General features: G+C 36.0%; 1 protein-coding gene across 6 annotated transcripts in view; it reads right to left on the reverse strand.

Moving 5' to 3' along the window:
- The window catches only part of SF3B1 (splicing factor 3b subunit 1), a 46,372-nt gene that overhangs the window by 20,956 nt on the left and 3,728 nt on the right, over positions 1-21,688 (reverse strand). For 3 of the 6 annotated variants that reach the window (XR_011967746.1, XM_072612778.1, XM_072612780.1), the window contains exons 2-7: positions 5,307-5,473; positions 4,525-4,629; positions 4,175-4,289; positions 2,262-2,341; positions 1,628-1,795; positions 355-592 (exon numbers count right to left, since the gene is read on the reverse strand). Coding sequence is in view for 4 of the 6 variants with exons in the window: in XM_072612778.1 (XP_072468879.1) it covers positions 355-592; positions 1,628-1,795; positions 2,262-2,341; positions 4,175-4,289; positions 4,525-4,629; positions 5,307-5,473 (873 nt within the window). In the remaining 2 variants the exon portion in view is untranslated. Of the gene's footprint in view, positions 1-354; positions 593-1,627; positions 1,796-2,261; positions 2,342-2,548; positions 2,786-4,174; positions 4,290-4,524; positions 4,630-5,306; positions 5,474-21,688 lie in introns of those variants that run through there. The other 3 variants (XR_011967747.1, XM_072612779.1, XM_072612781.1) reach the window with 3 other exon arrangements.

Genomic DNA, 21,688 nt, shown 5'->3' on the forward strand with positions numbered 1-21,688 from the left:
AGTCTAGCTGCTATTAAAACTTAGCAATGTCACAGAAAAGATTTCTTAGAAATTTGTAATACCAGTTTCTAAAGTTAGACTAGGACAGATCTAAGTCACCTAAGCACAAGGAAACACAGTAGAGAAGACTGTTATTTCACAATGACCCTACACTAATCCTCAAATTAATTTTCAGCATCTTTGAACTAGGAAAACAAGGCCAGGTGATCAAACTTTGCTCAACCCACAAGAGTTACTTGCTGCTCCTTTATGCCAGAGATCACACAGCACTGATTGCATGGTCAAAATGATTTTCATTATTACTCAGTAAGCCACCCAAGTATGCTTAATTAAAGCACTTAACCCAAAACACACCTCTCTCAGTTTTAGGGGTCTCATCCCATCTGTTTTTACGTGCACTTGAAGTTGCACCTCCATGGCCTGGAGTTGCATGGCCAGGCGTATCACCACGCCCAGGAGTAGCAGCTCCTGCTGGGGTGTGGCTAGGAGTAGGATCCCATATTTTTGAGCCAGGTGTTGCTCCAGGTGTCTCACTACCCTTTGCACGACCAGGTGTTTCATCCCACCTCAAGGAAGGTGTATGCCCAGGAGTCTAAAACAAAAAATTCAATTTTGTGTCAACATATAATTAGCTATGATTTCTACAAAAAAAATAGTATGAGACCCATTAAAAACACATTTTCCACTGTATTTATTATAAAATATTAGAGGTTAAAGTAGAATATCAGTGGTTTCTCCTCAAAAAGCAAACGTGCCTACTCTCTAAAAAGTACTTTAATAGTTTAGACTAAGTGAAAATTCAAGATTTCAAAATAATTGCTAAAAATCTACTCTAATGTACCTGGCACTTTATAAATAAAGCATTTTCTTCACAATTCTGTTCGAAAGGTACTATCTACTAATAACAAACATGCAAAGTTTCCAAAGATAGGTCTTCCAGCAACAACTCCCAACTCCTCCCTTAAACGAAGGAGAGGGTAGTTATAAGTAAATCTCTTTCTACAGCTAAGAGAGAGAGTAGACTGGAATCAAATATTTGTAAAAACTGCTTGGGACACGGAAGGCACTATGTAAATATTTATTCTCTCCCTCCCCATCTGATGATCTGCCTAAGATAGAATGACACTTTACAGAAAGAAACCAGTAGTTGTTGCTTCTTTTCATAAGCATGCATTTTTAGCACAAGGCAATGAAATGCAAATTTTTCCTTTAGGTTTCAAAATTAAGAAACTGGATTTTGTCCTCAGTGTACAGTTTGATCACCCAAGAATAAGACTGAGCTTAATAGAATAAATTTTCTCCTGTCATCCAACTATCACCAAGAGCAATACAAATTTTATTCCACTACTTTATTTTTAGGTTTGATAAAATGGCTATGCACCAAATTACATATTAAGGACCATTTTAGAGGTTAACCTCATCCCAGAAATCTAAATTAGCTCCATAGAGGAGCAGGAAAGATCTATACAATAGGGCTATCCACTCTACCACAATGAATAAATGACCTGTTACTGGACATTACTGTTAACAACATACTCAAGATTTCAAAATGAACAGCTACCACTCTAACAGAAAAAAAAAAGAGCTCACAAGAAGGATATGGTGAAGTGCGGAACTGGAGAATTACCTCTGCTTGATCCCAGTTTGAGAGCTTTTTTGGAGTTGCACCAGGAGTCTGATCAGCTGTCTGATCCCAACGCCTTTTGCGTTTTGAAGGAGGCTGGGATGATGCACCATTGACAACTTTAAGTTCTCCAGCTTTTGCTTTTTCTGCTAGTTGTTGCCTAATTTCCCTCTGAAATATAAGATTAATGATGAAAATATATTCCTCAAAATAATTTCAGTACTATTCTCAAACATTATTACCCACATTTTACATCTCTTATCACATCCTATATTTCATAATGCATCTTCAATCTTCCCTTTCTTTATCCTTCCCTTATGTTTCTTTTGGTCCACTCTCTCCCTCTCTAGATAACAAAATAATCTCTTCCAACCATCATCACACCCATACTAGGGAAAGACACTTCACATGTTGAAAAAGGTTCTTTCTGGAAGCATGGCTTCAATCAGTCTTCTCTGTCCATAAAAAGTCAGTACAATTTCTATTTTTCAGAACGATCTTTCTTCTAAAATTGTATAAAGCATAGTATAATTTTTAAACTATTATGTTTAACATACTATAAATTATCTTAATATTAATCTCCTTTATTAATCCCTATAACCATAATCATAAAATTATGAGAAAAAAATTTACAGACCTCCTCTTTAGTCAAATGCTGTTCTCGCATAACATCCATATATGTCCTAGCATTCATTTTAGGATCAGGTGTCTTGCCTCCTGCAGAAAATAACAGCAACAGGACAGGAGCACAATGAATAAAAAATAATTAAATTCAAATGATTTATCTGCCCTGATCTAATAATATGTTATTTCATAATCACTTAATTTTACTTTTTTTTAAATCAAAAACTTTAATAATTACACATCTTACTTTTTATTGAGTTTGCTGATCAATTTAACCTGTTTGAACACAAACATAACTACTGCAGTTTAAAACAAGTACTTTAATGCAGATAAAACAATAAAATGACAAAACACAGTTAAGAGTCTTCAGAAGTGATGGGTTCCTGGGTTGCTAATCCGGAATACGTACACTTTCGTGCCTTTGTCTCCACCAGCAGTTCTGACTTCAAGCAGCAGAATAGCAGCCTAGAAAATTATCTCTTTACCATTAGTAACACTTTGGATAGATATTTATATTCAAAACATTACCTGTGCAAGCTGTTGAAATCCTGACTTTCATTAACTAAGCCTATATCAGTGCATCACATAAAGGTCTAGAATACAGTTATACTTTGGCATATCTGATTCAAACACTTCTACATTTGTATTCAAGTGCCATGTTATAAGAGGGCTTCTTTTGTTTTTATTTCCATGACACATTGCAGAAAATTTTAATATTTTCTCTTATGGAAGCATAATTACAAATAACTTGAAATATGATACATCTACAACTACTATGATATATACACACAAAAAGAGTTGTGTACAATGAGATGTATAATTCTATTCCTGAAATTTCATTATTTGTTCTTTAAACTTCAAAATATTTTAAAGAAGCCCAATAAGAACAAGATGCATGGAGGCACACTACTCTTAGAAATGGGAAAATGTGCTATACAAATAGTATAGCCATCACAATTTGGGGGTGGGGGGGGGAACGAAATTCTCTAACATTTTCTATGCTGAAGACCATGCCCAATTGGCAGTGTCATTCTGACACTAGCTTTGATAAGACTTCCTTTGGAATACTTTTTCACCATAATCTACACAGGATGTGTTGAACTGCACCCTTAAGAATGCAGACAGGACTGGCATATAGCAGTACTGCTGTAGGAAAGAAATTAAGGACAGTTAGTATGGGCCTGTGAATTCTGACATACATGTTTAAATCAATTACAATTAAGCAAGTAAAAAAATATCCCTACTAATTCATGCAGGCAGAAATTCTAATTTGTAAAACCTGCAACAGAGTCTAATTTTAAGAAACAGGCACCTTATTTTGATTGTGAAACTCACTCACCTGAGGAAAGCTTCCATCAGGCCCACTATGCCCCTTGAACTGACTTGCATACTAAAATTAGCAAAACAGACTCCAACTATTAAAAGGATCCAAGTCTTTGTACATATACTTTTGTTTTAACTTAGGAATGCTTAAAGCAAAGTAGGTGCATTACTGAGCTATGATTAGAGCAATGAGCTCTATGCTGAGAAAATAGTATTTCAAAAATAATTGTAAAATTCAATGATTTGGAAATGAAAACTTTCAAAGTTTTCAAAGACTTGAAAGTATTTTGAGCAGGAACACACACATTTGTTCAAAGTATAGTATGCGTAACCCAAAACAAAATGAAAAGAAAAACCTTTAACCCTTTGCGTTTCTATGGCATTGGCTCATTATTTTCTCGTCCTTCTACCTAGAAAGAAAACTTGCATTATAAACATGAAGAATATGGCATCTGTGATTTCAAAATCTATACAAATCTATAATAAGGGGCTGTTTAAAAAGAAAAACTAAATTCATAAGCATGCCAAAAAAAATCAAAGGGCTAAAGACAACTTCATACAAATAAATTTTACAAGACTTATAGAAAAGTGGGAGTGAATTACCATCTGCAAAAGGATCAAGACGCTCTGGAGAAATTATCATAGTTCGCCTGTGCTTTTTATATTCATCTTCACGGTCTGCAATCTTTGGAGGGCGGTGTTCAGCAAATGGGTCATACTACAGAAATAAAGAATCCATAATTAATCAACTTTTATATCCTTTATATCCTTAAATTACCTATTTTTAAAACCATAAAACGTCCACTGAGGAAAAAAAGTTTGAATAAAGCAAAGGGTTCAAAACAAATATCCATTTTTGCATACCTTATATCTTCAAGAAGTTCAGTTTATAAATGTAAAATTCTCAATTCAAGACATTTTTTAAAAGCTAAATAAAAGAAAGAAAATGTTACCTGTTCTGTTGACTGTGGTATGTCATTAAGCAATGCCACTGTGGGTTGGTATCCTGACTTCTTCTGGCCAAGCAGGCTAGTAGATGAGGAATAGTCATCATCATCCTACCACCAAAAAAAAAAATGTTTGCAACAAAATGTCTCAATTAATTTAAAAGTAGAAGGGATGTACACAGAATAGACGAATTCAAAACTGATATTTTCATGCCTTTTTTCTTACTTCAACTACAATGAGGAATATATTTAAATATTATAAAACTCTGACATTCCTTTGTAATCTCTCAAACATTATTTCTGATGCATAACATTATTTCCTTCAGTCTCAATTACACAAAACAAGAATCTTACTGTCTAGGAGTATGAGAATACAGTCACCTAACAATTGTGGAAAGCCCAAGTGCCCATTTGTGACAACTGACTTTTCATTTTTAAGTATCAACCAAAAATTTCTCCCATGAAAAAATACTCAAAACTACATAAAAAGTAATTTCAACTTAAAAGAATAAGCAAGTAATATGACAGTATTTTTTAAATGAGGTGAAAAAAATAACTATACTTTCTTTACCCCCTTCTACCTTAAAGCTTACAGAAACATTTAAAATAAAACTAAAACTCTTATAATCAAAGCAAATAGGTTTAAATAATTATGTCCCACAGAAAAGTTAGCCATATTCTCAACTAACATAAAACGACAGTCTTCTGTAACATGTCATAAACAAAGAGGAAATCGCTTATTTTGCTCCTTCCAAATCAACAAAAAGATAACTATATTTTAAACTTACATCTTCTAATTCAGTTGCAGCAATTGATGTCACATAGCCAGCAAATCTGCTGTCATTACCACCATAAATTTCTTGGTCATAATAACCTGTAGAATCAAGGCCAACTCCTTGATCTTCATCAAGAGCTGCCTTCTTCCCTTGGATTTCTCGAATCTGTGCTTCAATATCTGTGAAGAAATACATATTTAAGTATCCAAGTATATTCACTTATTCAATAATCACTCACTTATTCAATTAACATATATTTATTGAAGGACAAGGGGAGAGAACAGAACTGAATAAGATAAAAACACTACCCTCTGGGGCTTTGTGTTAAGACTGATTCTATTACAAAGAAAATCACCTGAAACAAGAAAATGTAAAATGTAACCAGTAGGAAAAATAAAGTTTCTAGCCACAAAGGTAAAGAGATTAGTTCTCCAGCAGTTCCATATGTATAAGTACTGGGGTTTCTTCAACCACAGGAAGTTTTTATCTTTAAAGGGTTGTGTTTCCTTAAGTTTGCACTAAATCCCTTGCCTGCAACTGAGAAATTACTTTGCCCATTTACAAATGATGATTTCTTAAGTCAGACGTCAAAAACCTGGCTAAATACCAACAGGGGTATACTTCAGGTAGTTCAGTCACAATGTAAAATAATTTCTGTTTCCAATTCCAATGAGGAATAATACCATGCTGGGATGTTATGGTCTGGCCTGTGAGAAGAGGAATTTCCACTACATTCAAGACAACAGTATGGCACTCTGGGCAGAAATCCCATGAGAAAGTGCTGGATTCTTAAAAAATACTATTACTACTACCATATATTTCCGCTCCCCCCCACCCCCACTTTACCATCTTTAGGTTATAGTTTTGGTTTTCAAAGCACTTTCAGTTAGACATTAGAGTTCGTGATATTATACATGTAGATTATTGGTTATAACACAATGATGAAACACAATGAAGACTGTCAAAGTCATAAACCATTAAATGTTAAAGTTGATTCTAAAAAACTAGATATTAAAACTCTAGTCCTATGTTCTTTTCACACTAGGACACTGTTACTTATCTTGCCAACGACTCTCAAATTGTTCAATTACAAATTTGCTCAACTTACACTACCGCAAGGGGAAACATCATCAAACTGAGCTTGGGAATCAGCATAGGTGGTATTCCCAAGAAAAAGCAGTGCCTATATAAGCAATAAAGAAAAGCACCCAATTGGGGGGGCGAAGAGTAGATACAGGCAGGTTGGTAAGAGTTGGTCAAAATAATCCTTTCAGACAATATACCCCAAGTCTGTAGATATCACACCTGAAGATTTGAGACTTTGCTAGCAATTACAAAATTTAGGATTATTTAGAAAGCAACCTAAGAAGCAGTACAAAATTTAACACTTGCCAGGTAGGCACAAACCAAATTAAAAAAATGAAGATAATACATAACAAAGCAAAAAGCTGTGAATTAGAAATGAGAGGACCTAGGTTCAAATCCCAGCTTTGTGTGACTTTGGTCAAGTCATTTACCTCTAGAGACCTCAGTATCTTCATCTATAAAATGAGCAAAAAACCATCCCAACTCCAAATTCTTTAAGTGCATAGAAGGAAAATAAACCAGATGGTTATGGAGCAAATAAGCTGACATCTGTTATTTTGTGGAAGTTTACATGTTTCTTTTTTTCAAAATATAAATAGCTGGTTGGATTCTATTATTTTACTATTCTAAAATTTGAATCCTTATTTGATTTATTCAGTCATTTTTATCATGATTGTTAAATTTAAAACAAAGTACTCTGAGGATCTCCAACTTTATATGGGTGGATGCTCAGATTAAAAATCTTCTACAACATAGCTCTTAGTTTTTAAGAGTTTCCCTGAACAAAAAATTTAACACCCTGCAGTCAAACTGATGTATGAGTCTGTCTAAAGTTAGGATGATACTCCAACTTCATCTGTCTGTAATCAATTAGGAATTATAATAATGCATACTAGGAGGCAGGCGGCACAGTGAATAGAGGTCCAGAGTTAGGAAAAACAGTTCAAATTCAGCTTCAGACAGCTATTTGTGTGACACTGGGCAAATCACTTCATCACCATCTGCCTCAGATGCCTCAATGTCAAATGGTTATGTTGTGAGGACCAAATGAGATAATAGCCGTAAAACACTTAATACAGTACCTGGCAAATAGTAGGCACTATATAAATGCTGGTTCCCTTTCCCCCTATTGATTCATGTGGGTCTTTGAAAGCCTAAATTAATGGCATAGTGAACAATTAAAGTGAAAGTTTTAACATGGGGAAAAATGGCAAAAAGAATAAGATCATAAGTATAAAATCCATTAGAGGTCAAATAGTCCAACCTTCTGATATTACAGATGAGGAATCAAAAGTTCAGAGAAGTTAAATGAAACTTTCCCAGGGTCACACAGCTAAGTATCAGAGGCAAGATCTGAATTAGGTAATCCTGACTCTTATGATTATCGAAATATTTAAATGACTGTTTTATGGAAGTATAGTTAAGGTTTATTCTGAAGGACAAACAACTGACTAGAGCAGATCTGCACAACTTGGTAGTAGGTAGGGGCCAAAATTAAAATAGGCTAAACTTCTTCAGGTCACAGATAAGCTAGAGGAGAGACAAACAATGGGTGGTTGCCTCAAGTCACGTGAGAAATAGGAGCAAGTGGCCTGGCAACCCTATGTGTTTTAGGCGGACTGACTACCAGAAATTCTTTGGCCTGCACAAAATGCTTTACCCTGCACAAGTGAGCGTTATGTTGTGCAGGCCTGGACTAGAGGCTGTATGGAGGTAGAGATAGCAACACAGAGAGAAACTCCTAATAATCAGGCATTTACTAAAAATAGAACGGACTGCCTTGGAAGGAAAGTTCCATTTGTGCTTAAAGGAATAATCTATATGTAATGTCCTTTCTAGCTTTAAAATTCCATTTTTATATCCAATTTCAACTGAGAAAGGAAGGTAGGAAAGAATTTGAGAAGATTAATAAAACTGTAAGAAAAGAATAAACAAAACCTTTGGTTCTAGGTTTTAAGCATAACTTCACATAATTAACTTGAAATTTCAGTCTATATTTATTTAAATACTATTTTAAAATATAAATTAAACTAGTTCAACAAAAAAAATGACATCCAAGATCACTAAAGGGAAGGGGAAAAGGAAAGGGAGAAGGAAAAAAAGGGAACATAATATCTCATCAAACAATATTAGTCATATTTTGCTACAGAAGAAACACCAGAAATATGAAGACTTTTGAGGAAACTTCTAAGTTCAACAACAGGCTATGTTTTTGTTTTTGCCAAACATTTACCCACTCCTTCCTATTCAGCCTATAGAAAATTTCACATAATGAATATTCTTTTGAATGTTTCATTCAACCAACAAATTATTTCTTGAAAACATGTGCAAGGCACTGTTGACAAGAATGTTCAGAAATTACTCAGTCACTGCTTTCAATGGCCTCCCCCAAATTTCCCAAATATGTTCCTATTGCATTTGTTTTCATGTTAAATATGTGGAGTACCATATCATCACATCATAGCAGTTGCTGTTCTTTGAGGACAAATAGTCCAGCACAATTCTGAACAATACCCATTTATTTCTGGAAACAATGATATTTTCATAACAAAAAAGTACATTTTGAACCTTATTTGCATCTACTTTCTGACTTGTTCTAGTGAATAAATCAGAATTCGTGACAAAGAAGGATGGACTAGACAGTGACATTTATTCCCGCAGAGATTAAGAACAATGACTTTACCGCTCCACTTGTTCAAAAAGGGAAAACTAAACAACTACCTCAGAAGCATAAGATTGATGAAAATGGCAAATTCTGGAGGACAGTCACACTATTCCTCTGAACTATTTGTAAAGTTGGGAAGTGGTCCAACTATCCTGGGAAGACAATTTGGAACTATAACCACAAAATCACTAACTTTGTATAACCATACCACTAAGAAGGCTTACACCTCAAAAGGATCCAGAAGCACAAAAACCTATTCAACTACTTTACATGTGGAGTTTTCTCCCATTAGAATGCAAACTCCTTGAGGGGAGGAACTGTCTTTCCTTTTGCTGGTATTTAGGATTCCCAATGTGGGAGCATTTAATGCTTTTTGATTAATTGATAGAATACAGTTTTTCATATGAAAACTGAAAATAAAAATTTGCATTTTAAACTCCTAAGCAGCAGCCCCTCCTATTAAAATCAGCATTTTCACCTTTCCCCACCTTCTTCTCCCAGGGAAGGTCTTAGATCTTTCAGAAGCTTTTTGAGATCTTTCATTTCAGATAAAGGAGTCCTTCGAAACTGCTCTCCAAAAAAAAAGCCAATAGCCAAGAGGTACATTTTGCGAGACAACAATCCTTCATTCCACTTTTGCAAAAAGAACATGTCTGTCCTCTTGCTTAAGTTTTTCCTCAACTGATCCATTCACTCAATAGTAGTGGAGTCACCAGTCAAAACTTCAAGTTCAATGGAAGAGGTGCATAGGACTAGAGGTAGCAAATTTCAGTCCATTTTTTTAGTAAAGGAAAAAAACTAGATTCTTCAAAGTACAGACCAATGATCTTAACTTACGATTTTTGGCAAAATTCTATAACATAAATATATTATTATGGTCATGGCTTATTAGAATAAGGAAGAGAGAGAACTAAAAAAAACTTCATGGGCTCATCAAGAACAAGTCAAACAAATAATTTATCCTTTTGGCAAGTTTGCTAACCTGGTAGGTGATGGGTCACAGAAATAATAGATACTCTGTACCTAGATTCTGCCCAGGAATCTGACTATATTTTGCCACACCTCTATACATGATTAATAACATATATTTATATGTCTTTCAAAGTCAGTAAAGTGTTTTACAGACTTTATCTAACTTATGCCTCATAACAACTCTATGAAGAAGACACCATAAGGTTATTATTATCCTCATCTTACTGATGAGGAAACTGATTCAAGGAGTTTAAGTTAACTTGCCCCTGTGGTCACATAGCTCACTGTCAGGTGGGCTTCAAATTCTTATCTTCCTGACTCCAAGTCCAGTCATCTATGTACTTACTATCTCAAAACACCTCTACATAGAGAAATGTGGGCTATATGATAGGCCAGTAAGGTATATTCCAAACTGGTTAAAATGCTCAGACAAAAAGAATAGTTCAGAACAACTCCATATCAAGCTGGAGAAAGACCTTTTAATGGAGTGCCCCAGGGATCTGTCCTTGGTCATGTTCTCTTGCTTACTTTTGTTGCATATTTCTATTAATGACTTCACAGGCTCATAGACCTAGAACCATAAGTGAGCTTGAAGTTCATCTAATCCACCTGCCATCATTTCATATATGAATAAATGAACAAATTGGGGCCTAAAGAATTTAAATGACAAACACATGAAGGTCATACAGGTACTAACGAAAAAGGGATTGAAACCCAGGTTCTCTAATTCCAAATCCAGGAATATCAAATTAGCAAAATTAATTGAGTATGCATTCAAAAGTGGAGAGGAAATAAAAGAAACATTAAACTACTATACAGAATTACATGGTCACAAACCTAACGACAAACAAAACAGGATAATTTCTAAACAAATGTAAGCATCAAAATCAACAAAACTGGAAATGGATAACCTAAACAATGTGATTTCAGCAAGAGAAATCAGACAAGTCAGAAATGAACTCCAACGGGGGAGGGGGGGAGAAGAGGGGTAGGAGGGAAAATCCATAATTAGACAAGTTTATCAGTGAGTTCAACCAGAAACTTAAAAATCCTTATGCTGGATAAACTGCTTTTAAAAAGAGAAAGGCAATCCTCTACGCGAAGCTGTACGATACAAACAGTCCTGATTCCTAAACCAGACAGGGATAAAGCAAAGAAAAGAGCAATAGAATATTACTAATATTAATATAAAAATATTAAATATTATCAAAGAAAGTACAAAAATTATTCATTAAGACAAAGTTAGAGTTTATATAACATGAATGCAGAAATGATTCATTAAGATCATTAGCATCATAAATAATATGGTTAAATCTGGAACTGTGCCCAAAGTGCTACAAAACTGCTTATTCTTTGATCTCAGCAATACTGCTACTAAGAGACTTAAGAAAATGGAAAAGGTCCTATATGTACAAAATATTTATAGCAGGTCTTTTAGAAATGGCAAAGAATTGGAAAATAAAGGGATGATCACCAGTTGGGGAATGGCTGAACAAGTTGTAGTACATGGCAGGGACAGAATACTGTTGTTCAATAAGAAATGACAAGCAAGATAGGATGGCTTCAAAAAAATCTAGGAAGACTTATATGAACTGATGCAAAGTGAAGTGAGGAGAACCAGATAATTGTACACAGTAACAGTAATAATGTATGATGATCAACTGTGAATGACAGCTATTCTCAGCAATACAATGATACAAGACAATTATGAAGGGCTTATAATGAAAAATGCTAGCTATCTTTACAGAAAGAACTAATGGAGTCTGGATGCAAATCAAAGCCTACTTTTTAAACTTTCTTTTTCTTTTTTGGGGGGGGGGATGGTATATGGGGTAGGGAGATCTGTGTTCTCTTTTGCAACATGGCTAATATGGAAATGATTTACATGCCTGCACACGTATATTCTGTATCAAAGTGCTTCCCTTCTCATGGAGATGGGAAGGGACAGGGGGAATTTGGAACTCAAAAATTATTTTTAAAAAAGAGAGTTAAAATTGTTTTTTACAAGTAATTAAGAAAAATGAAATTTTAAAAAGTTCTTTTTTAAAAAAAATAAATGATATGAATAACAGAACAAAAAAAACAACAACACGTGATTATATCAAGATATGAGGCAGCTAGGTGGCTCATTGAATAGAATGAAGGGCATGGAGTCAGACCTGAGTTTAAATCAGGAATCAGAAATTCACTAGATATGTGACACGAGGCACTTAACCTATTTATTTGCCTTAATCCACTGGAGAAGAAAATGGTAAACACTCCAGTAACTTTGCCAAGAGAACCCCACACAACTAAATAACAACATATGAACATATCAAGATCTCTGATAAAAGACATTTACTTAAAAACAAAACTTAAAAGCACTAATATTAAAGACTTTTTTGAGTAAAATGAATTTATATAAAATTAAAAGTTAATATAATTTGTGATGCAAAAACACTGGAAATTTTCCCAATAAGTTGGGAACAAAAAAATTTACTTTCACCATTTTTTACATAATCCCAGAAATAGAAGCTAGAGCAAAAAACAAGAAAAAGAAATTAAGGAAATAAGCAAAGTCAAACAAGAAGCTAAAATTATATCTTCTGCTGGCAGAGTAATTAAGGAAATAACAAAAAAGTGATACGATTGCTTTAACACAATACAATGTTAAAAAATAAATTAACAAATCATCTGAATTTCTGTGTATTACTAGTAAGAATCAGAAAGACATATAAAAAGAAATGTGACTTAAATACTAAATGCATTGAACAACTGGGACTTAATGCACCAAGACATATATAGGGTTTACATAAATACAACTATAAAACAATTTTCACAGAAATAAAGAGAGCTAATAGCAATCCAGAGTCAATGAACAGACTAGAACATTATTATAAAAGTGATACTATCAAATTTACCTGAAAATTTTAATGGCTTATCAATACACATGAATACTTTAGAGACTTGTTATTTTCATACCTGCATTCCTAACACAAAGTGTTATAGCATATTTTTGACACGAAAGAGACATGTAAGCATTTACATGTGATATATTGATATATCACATACACTCTTGGCATGCACTGACAGCATACCTATAAATAAAGTAATTATAATGGAACAGAATCAACTACAACAATACCATTGTTCTTCACTAAAATCTTTCACCAATCAGACTGCAAAAAAACTTCATCTCCAATTATTTTAAAGGTGTTTTCCTCCACTGGATTTATTTTACCTGGCCTGAACAAAGGTAGTGGCTTAATACAGCCTTAGAAATTTTATTCTATATTAAAAATAGTCCACCAAGCATAGTACTGTCCGTGCAAGCACATTCTTAAAAGGGAGATAACATGAAAATGACTACATACAAGAAGATAGATATAGAGAGACACAGACATAATGGAGCTAATCTTAGAGGAAAGTGTTCTTACAGAAGATAGGATTTTAGCTGAAACTTGAACAAAGTCAGGATTCAAATACAAGGAGGCAGAATATTCCAAGCATGAGAGAGCACCAGAGAAAATAGAAGGAGCTGAGAGACAGATTATCTTGACAGAAGAACAGCAAGGAAGTCAGTGTCTTTGGATCCTACAGTATATGGAAGGAAGAAAAATGTATGAAGACTAGATAGAAAGAAGTCAGGTTATAAATGGCTTTAAAAGCAAATGCAAAAAGTTCTTGCTTTATGTATCCCTTAGAAGCAAAATTCAACTTTCCATAAAGAATTCTGAAAAAAAATCGCATTCCAAAAAACTACCTATGCTAATTTTACAGTACTGTGCTCTGTCTCAGCTCCTGCCTCTTGGCTCAGCATTCTAGTCTCCCATCCCTCCCACACTCTTGTGCCACATCAAAAGACATCATAAAAAAAATTTAAAACCTTCCAAACGAAAGCAGAACTGACTCACAAAGCAGCCACTTCCATCTGGGACTTAGCTTCAGACCTCCCAGCACTGTGATCCCCTTCCCTGTGACCCTCCTTTCCCTACATCCTTTTGCAAGAGAAAACTGTTTTATCATTTGATCTTGGAAGTCTGTGGTAGAGACCTTCCAGAAGAGTACTGCCTTTCCTCTTTAGTGTGCAAACTTTTTGTGGAGAGGGAATGGTATATAATAGGCATTTAATGCTTCCTAAACTGAACTGAATTACTGCAATGGTCCAAAGTGAGGTAACAAAGGCTTGCACCATCGTGGTGGTAGCATCAAAGAGAAAGGAACTTATGATAGTTTTGGGAAAACAGAATCAACAAGACTTAGTAACACACTGGATATGGGGTACGGAGGAAGGGGGTGGCAGGTAAGTGATTCTTCAGTGAAAGACTACTGAGGAACAATCAGACCAGTACCAGAGTAGAGCTATGTCATGAAAACCCAGAGAGGAAAAAGAATGCAGAAAAAGATGACCATGTCAAAGGTTACAGAAGGTCCAGAAGGATGAAGATTGGGAGACATCACAGATAATTTTGTAGAGAGCAGTTTCAGTTGTATGAAAAAAGCCAAACTGCAGAAGATTTAGAAGAGAGAGAGAATGGAGAAACTAAGCATAGATTTTCTTAAGGAGTTAAGCCAGTTTCAATAAAGTAGAACAGCTAGGTGGTACTGTAATCAGAATGCTGGGCTTGGAGTCAGGATGACCTGAGCTCAAATACTAGCTATATGACCTTGAGCTAGTTACTTAAACTTCATCTGCCTCGGTTATGTCATCTGTGGAACAAAGATAATAGTAACATCTACCTCCTAAGGGTTGATGTGAATGAAGATCAAATGAGAAATTAACTGTAAAGCCTTCAGCACAGTGACTGGAGTAGTTGTTCAGTCCTTCAGTCACGTCTGACTGTCTATGGGGTATGAGAAATATAGCTGTGGGGATCACAGGACTCCCCAGGAAAGGTCAGGTAGGAAGCCCAAGTGTGCTGCCACAGCCCACTGCTTCCCTGATTTTGAACTCTCACGATGATCCATCTGATAGACACAATCTCATGGAAAGAACTCAGATACAGAGTGGGCAGAGAAAGGCGTTTATTTCACTGCTCCCGAGAAAAGCGAGAAAAGAACACACATGCCCCTCCCCCATACAGAAGCAAGAGCAGACTTAAATACTGTTAGTCTGTTAGTTACCTCCCATCAGAGTTAGGATTAGTCCAGACTCTTCAAGGTTACATTCTTCCTTATTACTCCCACTTATACTCCCTCCTTAGTGTGCCCCCCCATCATGCATTCCATGATCAGAAAATGGTGGAAAGTTCCACCTTGAGGTGACATTGGCATGACCCCTTGGGTCCAAGTATTTATCCCATCCCATTTCCCCTGAAATCAAGAGGTGCTTGACCACCAACTCTGCAAAACAGGATATATAAACTTATCACAAGCTCCCAAGAGCCTGGGAGCTTTTACTATTTCCCAGGAACATCTGTGGGAGCAAAATGAGATACAATAATATCCATTCTTACAAAGCTTTTCTTGAAAAAGATCCTGGAGTAGTTTGCCATTTCCTTTTCCAATGGATTAATAAGACAAACAGGTTAAGTGACTTGCCCAGGGTCACAGCTAGTAAGTACTTGAAGCTGCATTTGCCCAACATTATCCACTGTGCTATCCAGCTGCCCCAACTGGGACAAAAGTGCTACAAATATGTTAGTAATTATTGTTAGTTACTGAGATATACAGGATGGGCAACAAGTTTGGATCAAGTGGGGCTTTTTTAAGTATGAGGGAGCCATGGGTCCTGTTTGTAGGCTACAGAGAAGCAACCAGTAAACAGGGAGAGGATGAAGATTAATGAAAGTGAGGATGACAGAGGTGGTAATCTGCTGGAGAACACAGATGGAATAAGATCAAGGGTTCAAGTAGGGGGATTTGCATTGACTAAAAGGTCATCTCTTCATGTGAGAAAGCGATGAAGATAGTGAGAGAAGGCATCAGAGTGATGAGGCAGAGAGAGAAAAGAAGGGAACTCTGGTAAAAGGCTTCCATTTATTCAGTGAAGTATTTAGGCAAGGTCCTCAGCTGACAAGGTAAGTCCAGAGGGAGTTATGGAGGCTTTAGGTAAAATGAAAAAGTGAACAGATAAAGGCTGATTAAAAGGGTTGCCTTGCTGTGGTGAAAATGATATCCCAAGCCTGATAACTTGCCCTTGAACGGAATCAGAATAACCCTATCAATAGAGTTTATCTAGCTGATTTTCTATAACTCCATGCAGTAGCATATCAATAGGAGCACATGTTTTAGAAGGTGGGAATAATTCAAGGCTGAAAGCTTGGCAGGGCAGAAGCAGTGATAGAATAAAGACTAAAGGAAAGAGTAGAAGTTAATGTAGAATTGAACTGGTTAACCAAGGGTGAGATAGGGAGGCAGGGAGGAGAGTATAGCCAGTGTGGGAGTGATGGTCTGGGAAAGAACTGAGGAGTAAAGACATTCATTGGAGTTTAAGGTGAAGATAAAAAACGGGTAATAAGCCAAAGGAAAAGCTGTCACAACTTCTCAGTGGCTCAGGTTACTTACTACCTAAAGTTACTAATTAGCACTTCTATGGTGCTTTATGATTTGCAAAGTGTTTTATATGTTAACTCATTTGATTCTCATAACACCCTATAAGGAAAGTGGATTATCCCAATTTTATATAAGGAAACAGGTACAGAGGAAGTCTCTTCATTAGAAATTCCCCAGACCCATGAGATAACTGGCCCCATTTTTAAAAAACTGACTATACTAAATATTAAAATAGTAAAAAAGAAGTCAACTTCTGAGCAGCATGTTTCCCAAAACAATCCAACAAGCATTTAAGTGCTTGCTATGTGCAAGGCACTCTGGTAGAGTCTGGGAATACTAAGAGAAACCTAAAATAGTCCCTGATGCTTTCAAAGAGATTACCTTATTGTTAGAGCAAATGTTTCATAATTCAACAGCACAAACTAAAAAAAAAACACTAAATATAAAAAAAATTTTCCAATAAACTACAGTGTTGAAATACCCCAAAGTCACCTTCCCATTCCACTCCAATTTTTAAAACGGCTCAGAGGAAGTGTTTTCTAATACACTTTAGCCACTACAAACTGAGAACACTTTTCCCTACAAGTTATGTCCCCAAGCTGCGAGACTGTTGTGCTGTTGTCAGTGATTTCCTCCTTCCCTCCACTCATTTTTTTTCATTACTTGAAAGTTGAAAAATCAATCTGGCTTTAGCAAATATATTGATCCTGATGATCACTTCCAACTCTAAAACTCTAACACATCTATTCATTTCCCAAAGAGTATTCATTTTCCAAATTGAGCACCTTCTTTCCTGTCTCACTTTTTCCTCTTCTCATTCGCTTTTCTCCTCTCCTTTCTATGTCTTAGCCCTATCAATGAAACACACAAGTACTAATGAATCCCACTGGCAACTCTTCCTCCTTCATGTTTTAAAGAGAGGCTACAGCTGTTTTGTTTTTTTTTTATCATGGACTCCTTTAACAGGATGATGAAGCCTACCTATCTCAACCTCATTTCAGAATGTTTTAAAAATCATAAAATAAACTATGTAGGATTGTATAGAAAGTTATATTCAAAGTTATTGAAATATCTTTTAAATCATAGGGCTCAGATTAAGAACTCCTTTTTTACAGAATTCTCAAAATAAAACTCTTCACAAATATGAACATATTTGATGATATAGAGTTGCATTGTACAGATGTTAAGAACAGATACAGTGTACAGGTGCCGAGCCCTAATACCTTCTACCTAAGAACTACTAACCATTAGCCACAGACATAAATGTCTGGGCTATTTGAATATCTATTTAATCTCCAGAAAAATTTCCATGTGGAAGGGATGTATTTTCTGAATTTTCCAACTCCTCTTAAAAACATGCCCTTTCAAATCAATCAAGCAAGAAGCATTTATTACTACTGCCAAGCACTGTGTGCTATGTGCTAGGCAGTACCTTCCAAATAAGGAAAGACAAGGAGACAGACAAAATATGATATGTGGTGTTTTAATGAGAATTATGTATGACAAGACTAGAAAGATAGGTTGGAGCCAGGTTATGAAAGGTCAAACAGAGGAAGTTGTATTTGATCTTAGTGGAGAGTTAGCCACTATAGTTTATCAAGGTATATAGTCAAACTTCTGCTTTCAGACTATCACTTTGGTAGCTACATGGAAGATGGATTGAGGAGAGAAGAGATTTAGGACAGGCCACTGAACCAATTTCAACAGTTCAGGTAAAAGGTGACAGCCTCTCACTCACCATCCCACTCATATTTAATGAACATGCCTTAAGTTCCCTCTTCCCACATGGCATTGTTAGGAGCTGAAACTACAAAGATGAGCTTTGACACAGTCCTTTCCCTTAGCAAGTTTATAGTCTAATTCAAGGAATAAGATGTATACACAAATAAGGATACAAGGAAAACACAGTAAGGTAAAGAAGATGTCCAGATAAAGAGTCCTAAGAAATCTAAGTGGGAGGGGAGAGGGAAGAGACTACTTTCAGCTGGATGGGATTCTTCATGGAAAATGTGGCAGCTGAGAGCTTGACCAGGAAGAGAAGAATTTCAATAGGCAGAGATGTGGAAGAAGAGGACTCCAGATATGGGAGGAATTTTCTTTGGAGGAGGAATTGGACAGTACAGGGTAACAGCTGACTTAATGTAGCCCTTTAAAGTCTGAAAAGTTCTTGATACACATCATCACAGCTGAGCCTCACAACAACCCTGGGAGGGAGGATAAGACAATATTATCTTATTTCACAAGTGAAGTAAAAAGAGGCTCAGAGAGTTCAAGTCACTTAACCATGGCCACACAGCTAGTAAAAGTGACAGGAGCAAGATTTCAAATCAGTCCTCCTGAATCCAATACATACACAATACACTCAATACATTCTGCCATGCCACCTCACCAATGCTAATAATTTTTACTCAGCACTTTTAAGTTTGCAGAAATGCTTTTACATATATTCTTATTTGAGCCTTGTATAGGCTGTGAGGCAAAAACTACAAAGTCCACTTCAGGGGGGGATACCCCACAAAGTGTGAAAAGGAGGTCTGGGGAACAATTAAACACCAGGCTGAGTTTGTGCTTTACCTTAAAAGTAATTCAGAGCTACTGAAGGTTTCCTTTATCAGACTTGTATGTTAGGAAGCTCATTTTGGCAGCAGCATAATGGACAGAATAGAGTGGAAAGACTAGGAGCAAGACTAGTTAAAAAGCTACTACAACAGATCTGATGAGGGTCTTAACTAGGATGAGGGCAGTAGAAATGAAAAGAAAGAAAGAGACAAGAGAATTTTCAGAGGTGGGAATCAACAAAATTTGGCAACTGAATGGAATTAGGGCAACTAGATAGCACAGTGGATAGAATGCAGGGCCTGGATTCAGGAAGACCTGAGTTCAAATTGGGTCTCAGAAACTTATTAGCAGTGTGGCCCTGCACAAATCACTTAACATTGTTTACCTCACTTTTCTAATCTATCAAATGAGCTGGAGAAAGAAATGGCAAACCACTCTAGTATCTTTGCCAAGAAAACCCCAAAAGGCATCACAAATAGACAAGAATGAATACAACTAAACAACCACAAAATATAATTATAAGGTTAGAAACCTGGGAGAATGGTGGCATCATCCAGAGGTAAGGATACTAGGAAAGCAGGAATATTTTAGAGAAAGAATGAGTTCAGTTTTGGACATTTGAAGTTTTGAGATGCCAGTGGGACCTATCTCCACTGATATGTCCAGATCTCCAGGAGGCAACTAGTTACAGCATTAGAGCTAGTCCCCTGCAGAAGGGATAACTGAAGCCAGGGAAGTGAATGCTGCCAAGTCAGAAAACTCTAGAGAGAAAAGTGGCTTGAAGGCAAAACCTTTAGGGAAACTCATGGATAAGGAGCAAGCAAAGGCAGAAGATACAAATATTTTACTGGTAACTTGCTACCAATTTTTTATTTGTGGTTAAATATAGGTTTTTTTCTTACAGGATTAACAAGAGAAAAATTTTAACAGCTGAGCATGCTATCAATAAAATTTGTTTGACTCTAGGCCTTTGGCCTAGAAGGAAACTTTTAAGTCACAAAATTATCTCTTGTAAGGGAAAAACTGGGAGATCATTTTTGCTATTATCATCCCATTACATAGATTCACACACAAGGAGCCGAGTCAATGGCTGGTACACAATTCGGGTACCTAACAAGACAGAGAAGAATACCTCTTGCGTAAGAAAGTACAGAGAGAACAAGCATCTATATTCTTAGCTCTCCATTTGTGATTCAAATATTCTTCGATAAATTTGATTCCAAATACATTAACAAATTTACCCAGGAAAAGTAGGAAATCAAAAACATAAAGTACTATGAGAAGTGATGTTACCCAGAAATCAAGTGGAAAGCAGGAATAAGTTCGAAGAATTATAGATTCACAATTGGAAGGACACGTAGAGATCCTCTAAGGAGTAAGTCAACCAATACACAGAACTGAAGTGATTTGCACAAAGTCACACAAATAACAAAGTTGGAATTTGAATCTCAACTCTTATTGAGTTCAGCTCATCATTCTTTACAGTTTACGATGCTAGAGGGGAACAGAATGGTAAAACCACAAATTGCAAAATCCTTGAACTAATCTTCATTCTATTACTTTGGTTTCACTGTCAAAAATTCCTAGAAAATCCAGAACATTCAAATGACAGCACAAAAAAACAAGTATAAAACATTTTTAGATGATCCACTGTAAGTTCTACAATTTTGCTGACATACTCTAGGTTGATCCATATTTAGTTATGAGAATCATGGAAGGTAAGGTCATGTACATTAAATCTTTACATACACAAATATACTGTCAGATTACTCAACAACAGATGCTTTTTGATAAAGATGATAAAAGTCAGCATGGTTAAATCAAGTCAATCAATAAATATTTATTAAGCGTTTAGCATGTGTTAGGCATTCTACTAAGCCCTGAGGGAGACAACAAAAGGCAAAAACAGGGTCTCTGCCCTCAAGGGGCCCACATTTAATAGAGGAGGCAACATGTGAATAACTAAGCACTATATACAAACATATATATGTATACACACACATAAATGGAAGATAATCTCAAAAAGAGGACATTAGTAGTAGGCAAGGAAGTAGGATAGGCCTTTTGCAGAAGGTAGGATTTGAGCTGAGTCTTGAAGGAAGACAGGAACTGGAGGCAAGAAAGGAGGGAAAGCATTCTAGACATAGGAGACTGTCAGTGAAAAGGCAGAAGTCAGAAAATGGAATGCCACATGTGAAGAATAATAGGCCAGCTTCACTGGATCCTAGAGGACCTGAAAGAAAGGAAAGCCTAAGAATACTGGACAGAATAGGAAGGGGTCAAGTTATGAAGGGCTTTAAAAATCAAGAGAATTTCATATTTGATCCTGGAGGTAATAAGAAACCACTGGATTTTACCAGTAGGATGCATGTGTAGGAGAAGAGAGAAGGGAGAGAAAGGGAGAGGAGGGACAGGGAAGAGTTTGGATTGAAATAGGTGAAGAATTGAAGCAGGACAACAAGTTAGAACACTATTGTACTAGTCCAGGCATGAAGAAGGTGGTGCAAGAGGTAGAAGATGTGTGAATGGAGAAAAGGAGACAAGAAGACGTTACTGAAGTAAAATCAACAGGACTTGGCAAAACACTGGATATGAAGGGTGTTCAAGTGAGGAACTGAGAATGACATCTAGGTCACCT

The sequence above is a fragment of the Notamacropus eugenii genome, chromosome 5 (assembly GCF_028372415.1).
Source record: "Notamacropus eugenii isolate mMacEug1 chromosome 5, mMacEug1.pri_v2, whole genome shotgun sequence".
Taxonomy (NCBI): Eukaryota; Metazoa; Chordata; class Mammalia; order Diprotodontia; family Macropodidae; genus Notamacropus; species Notamacropus eugenii.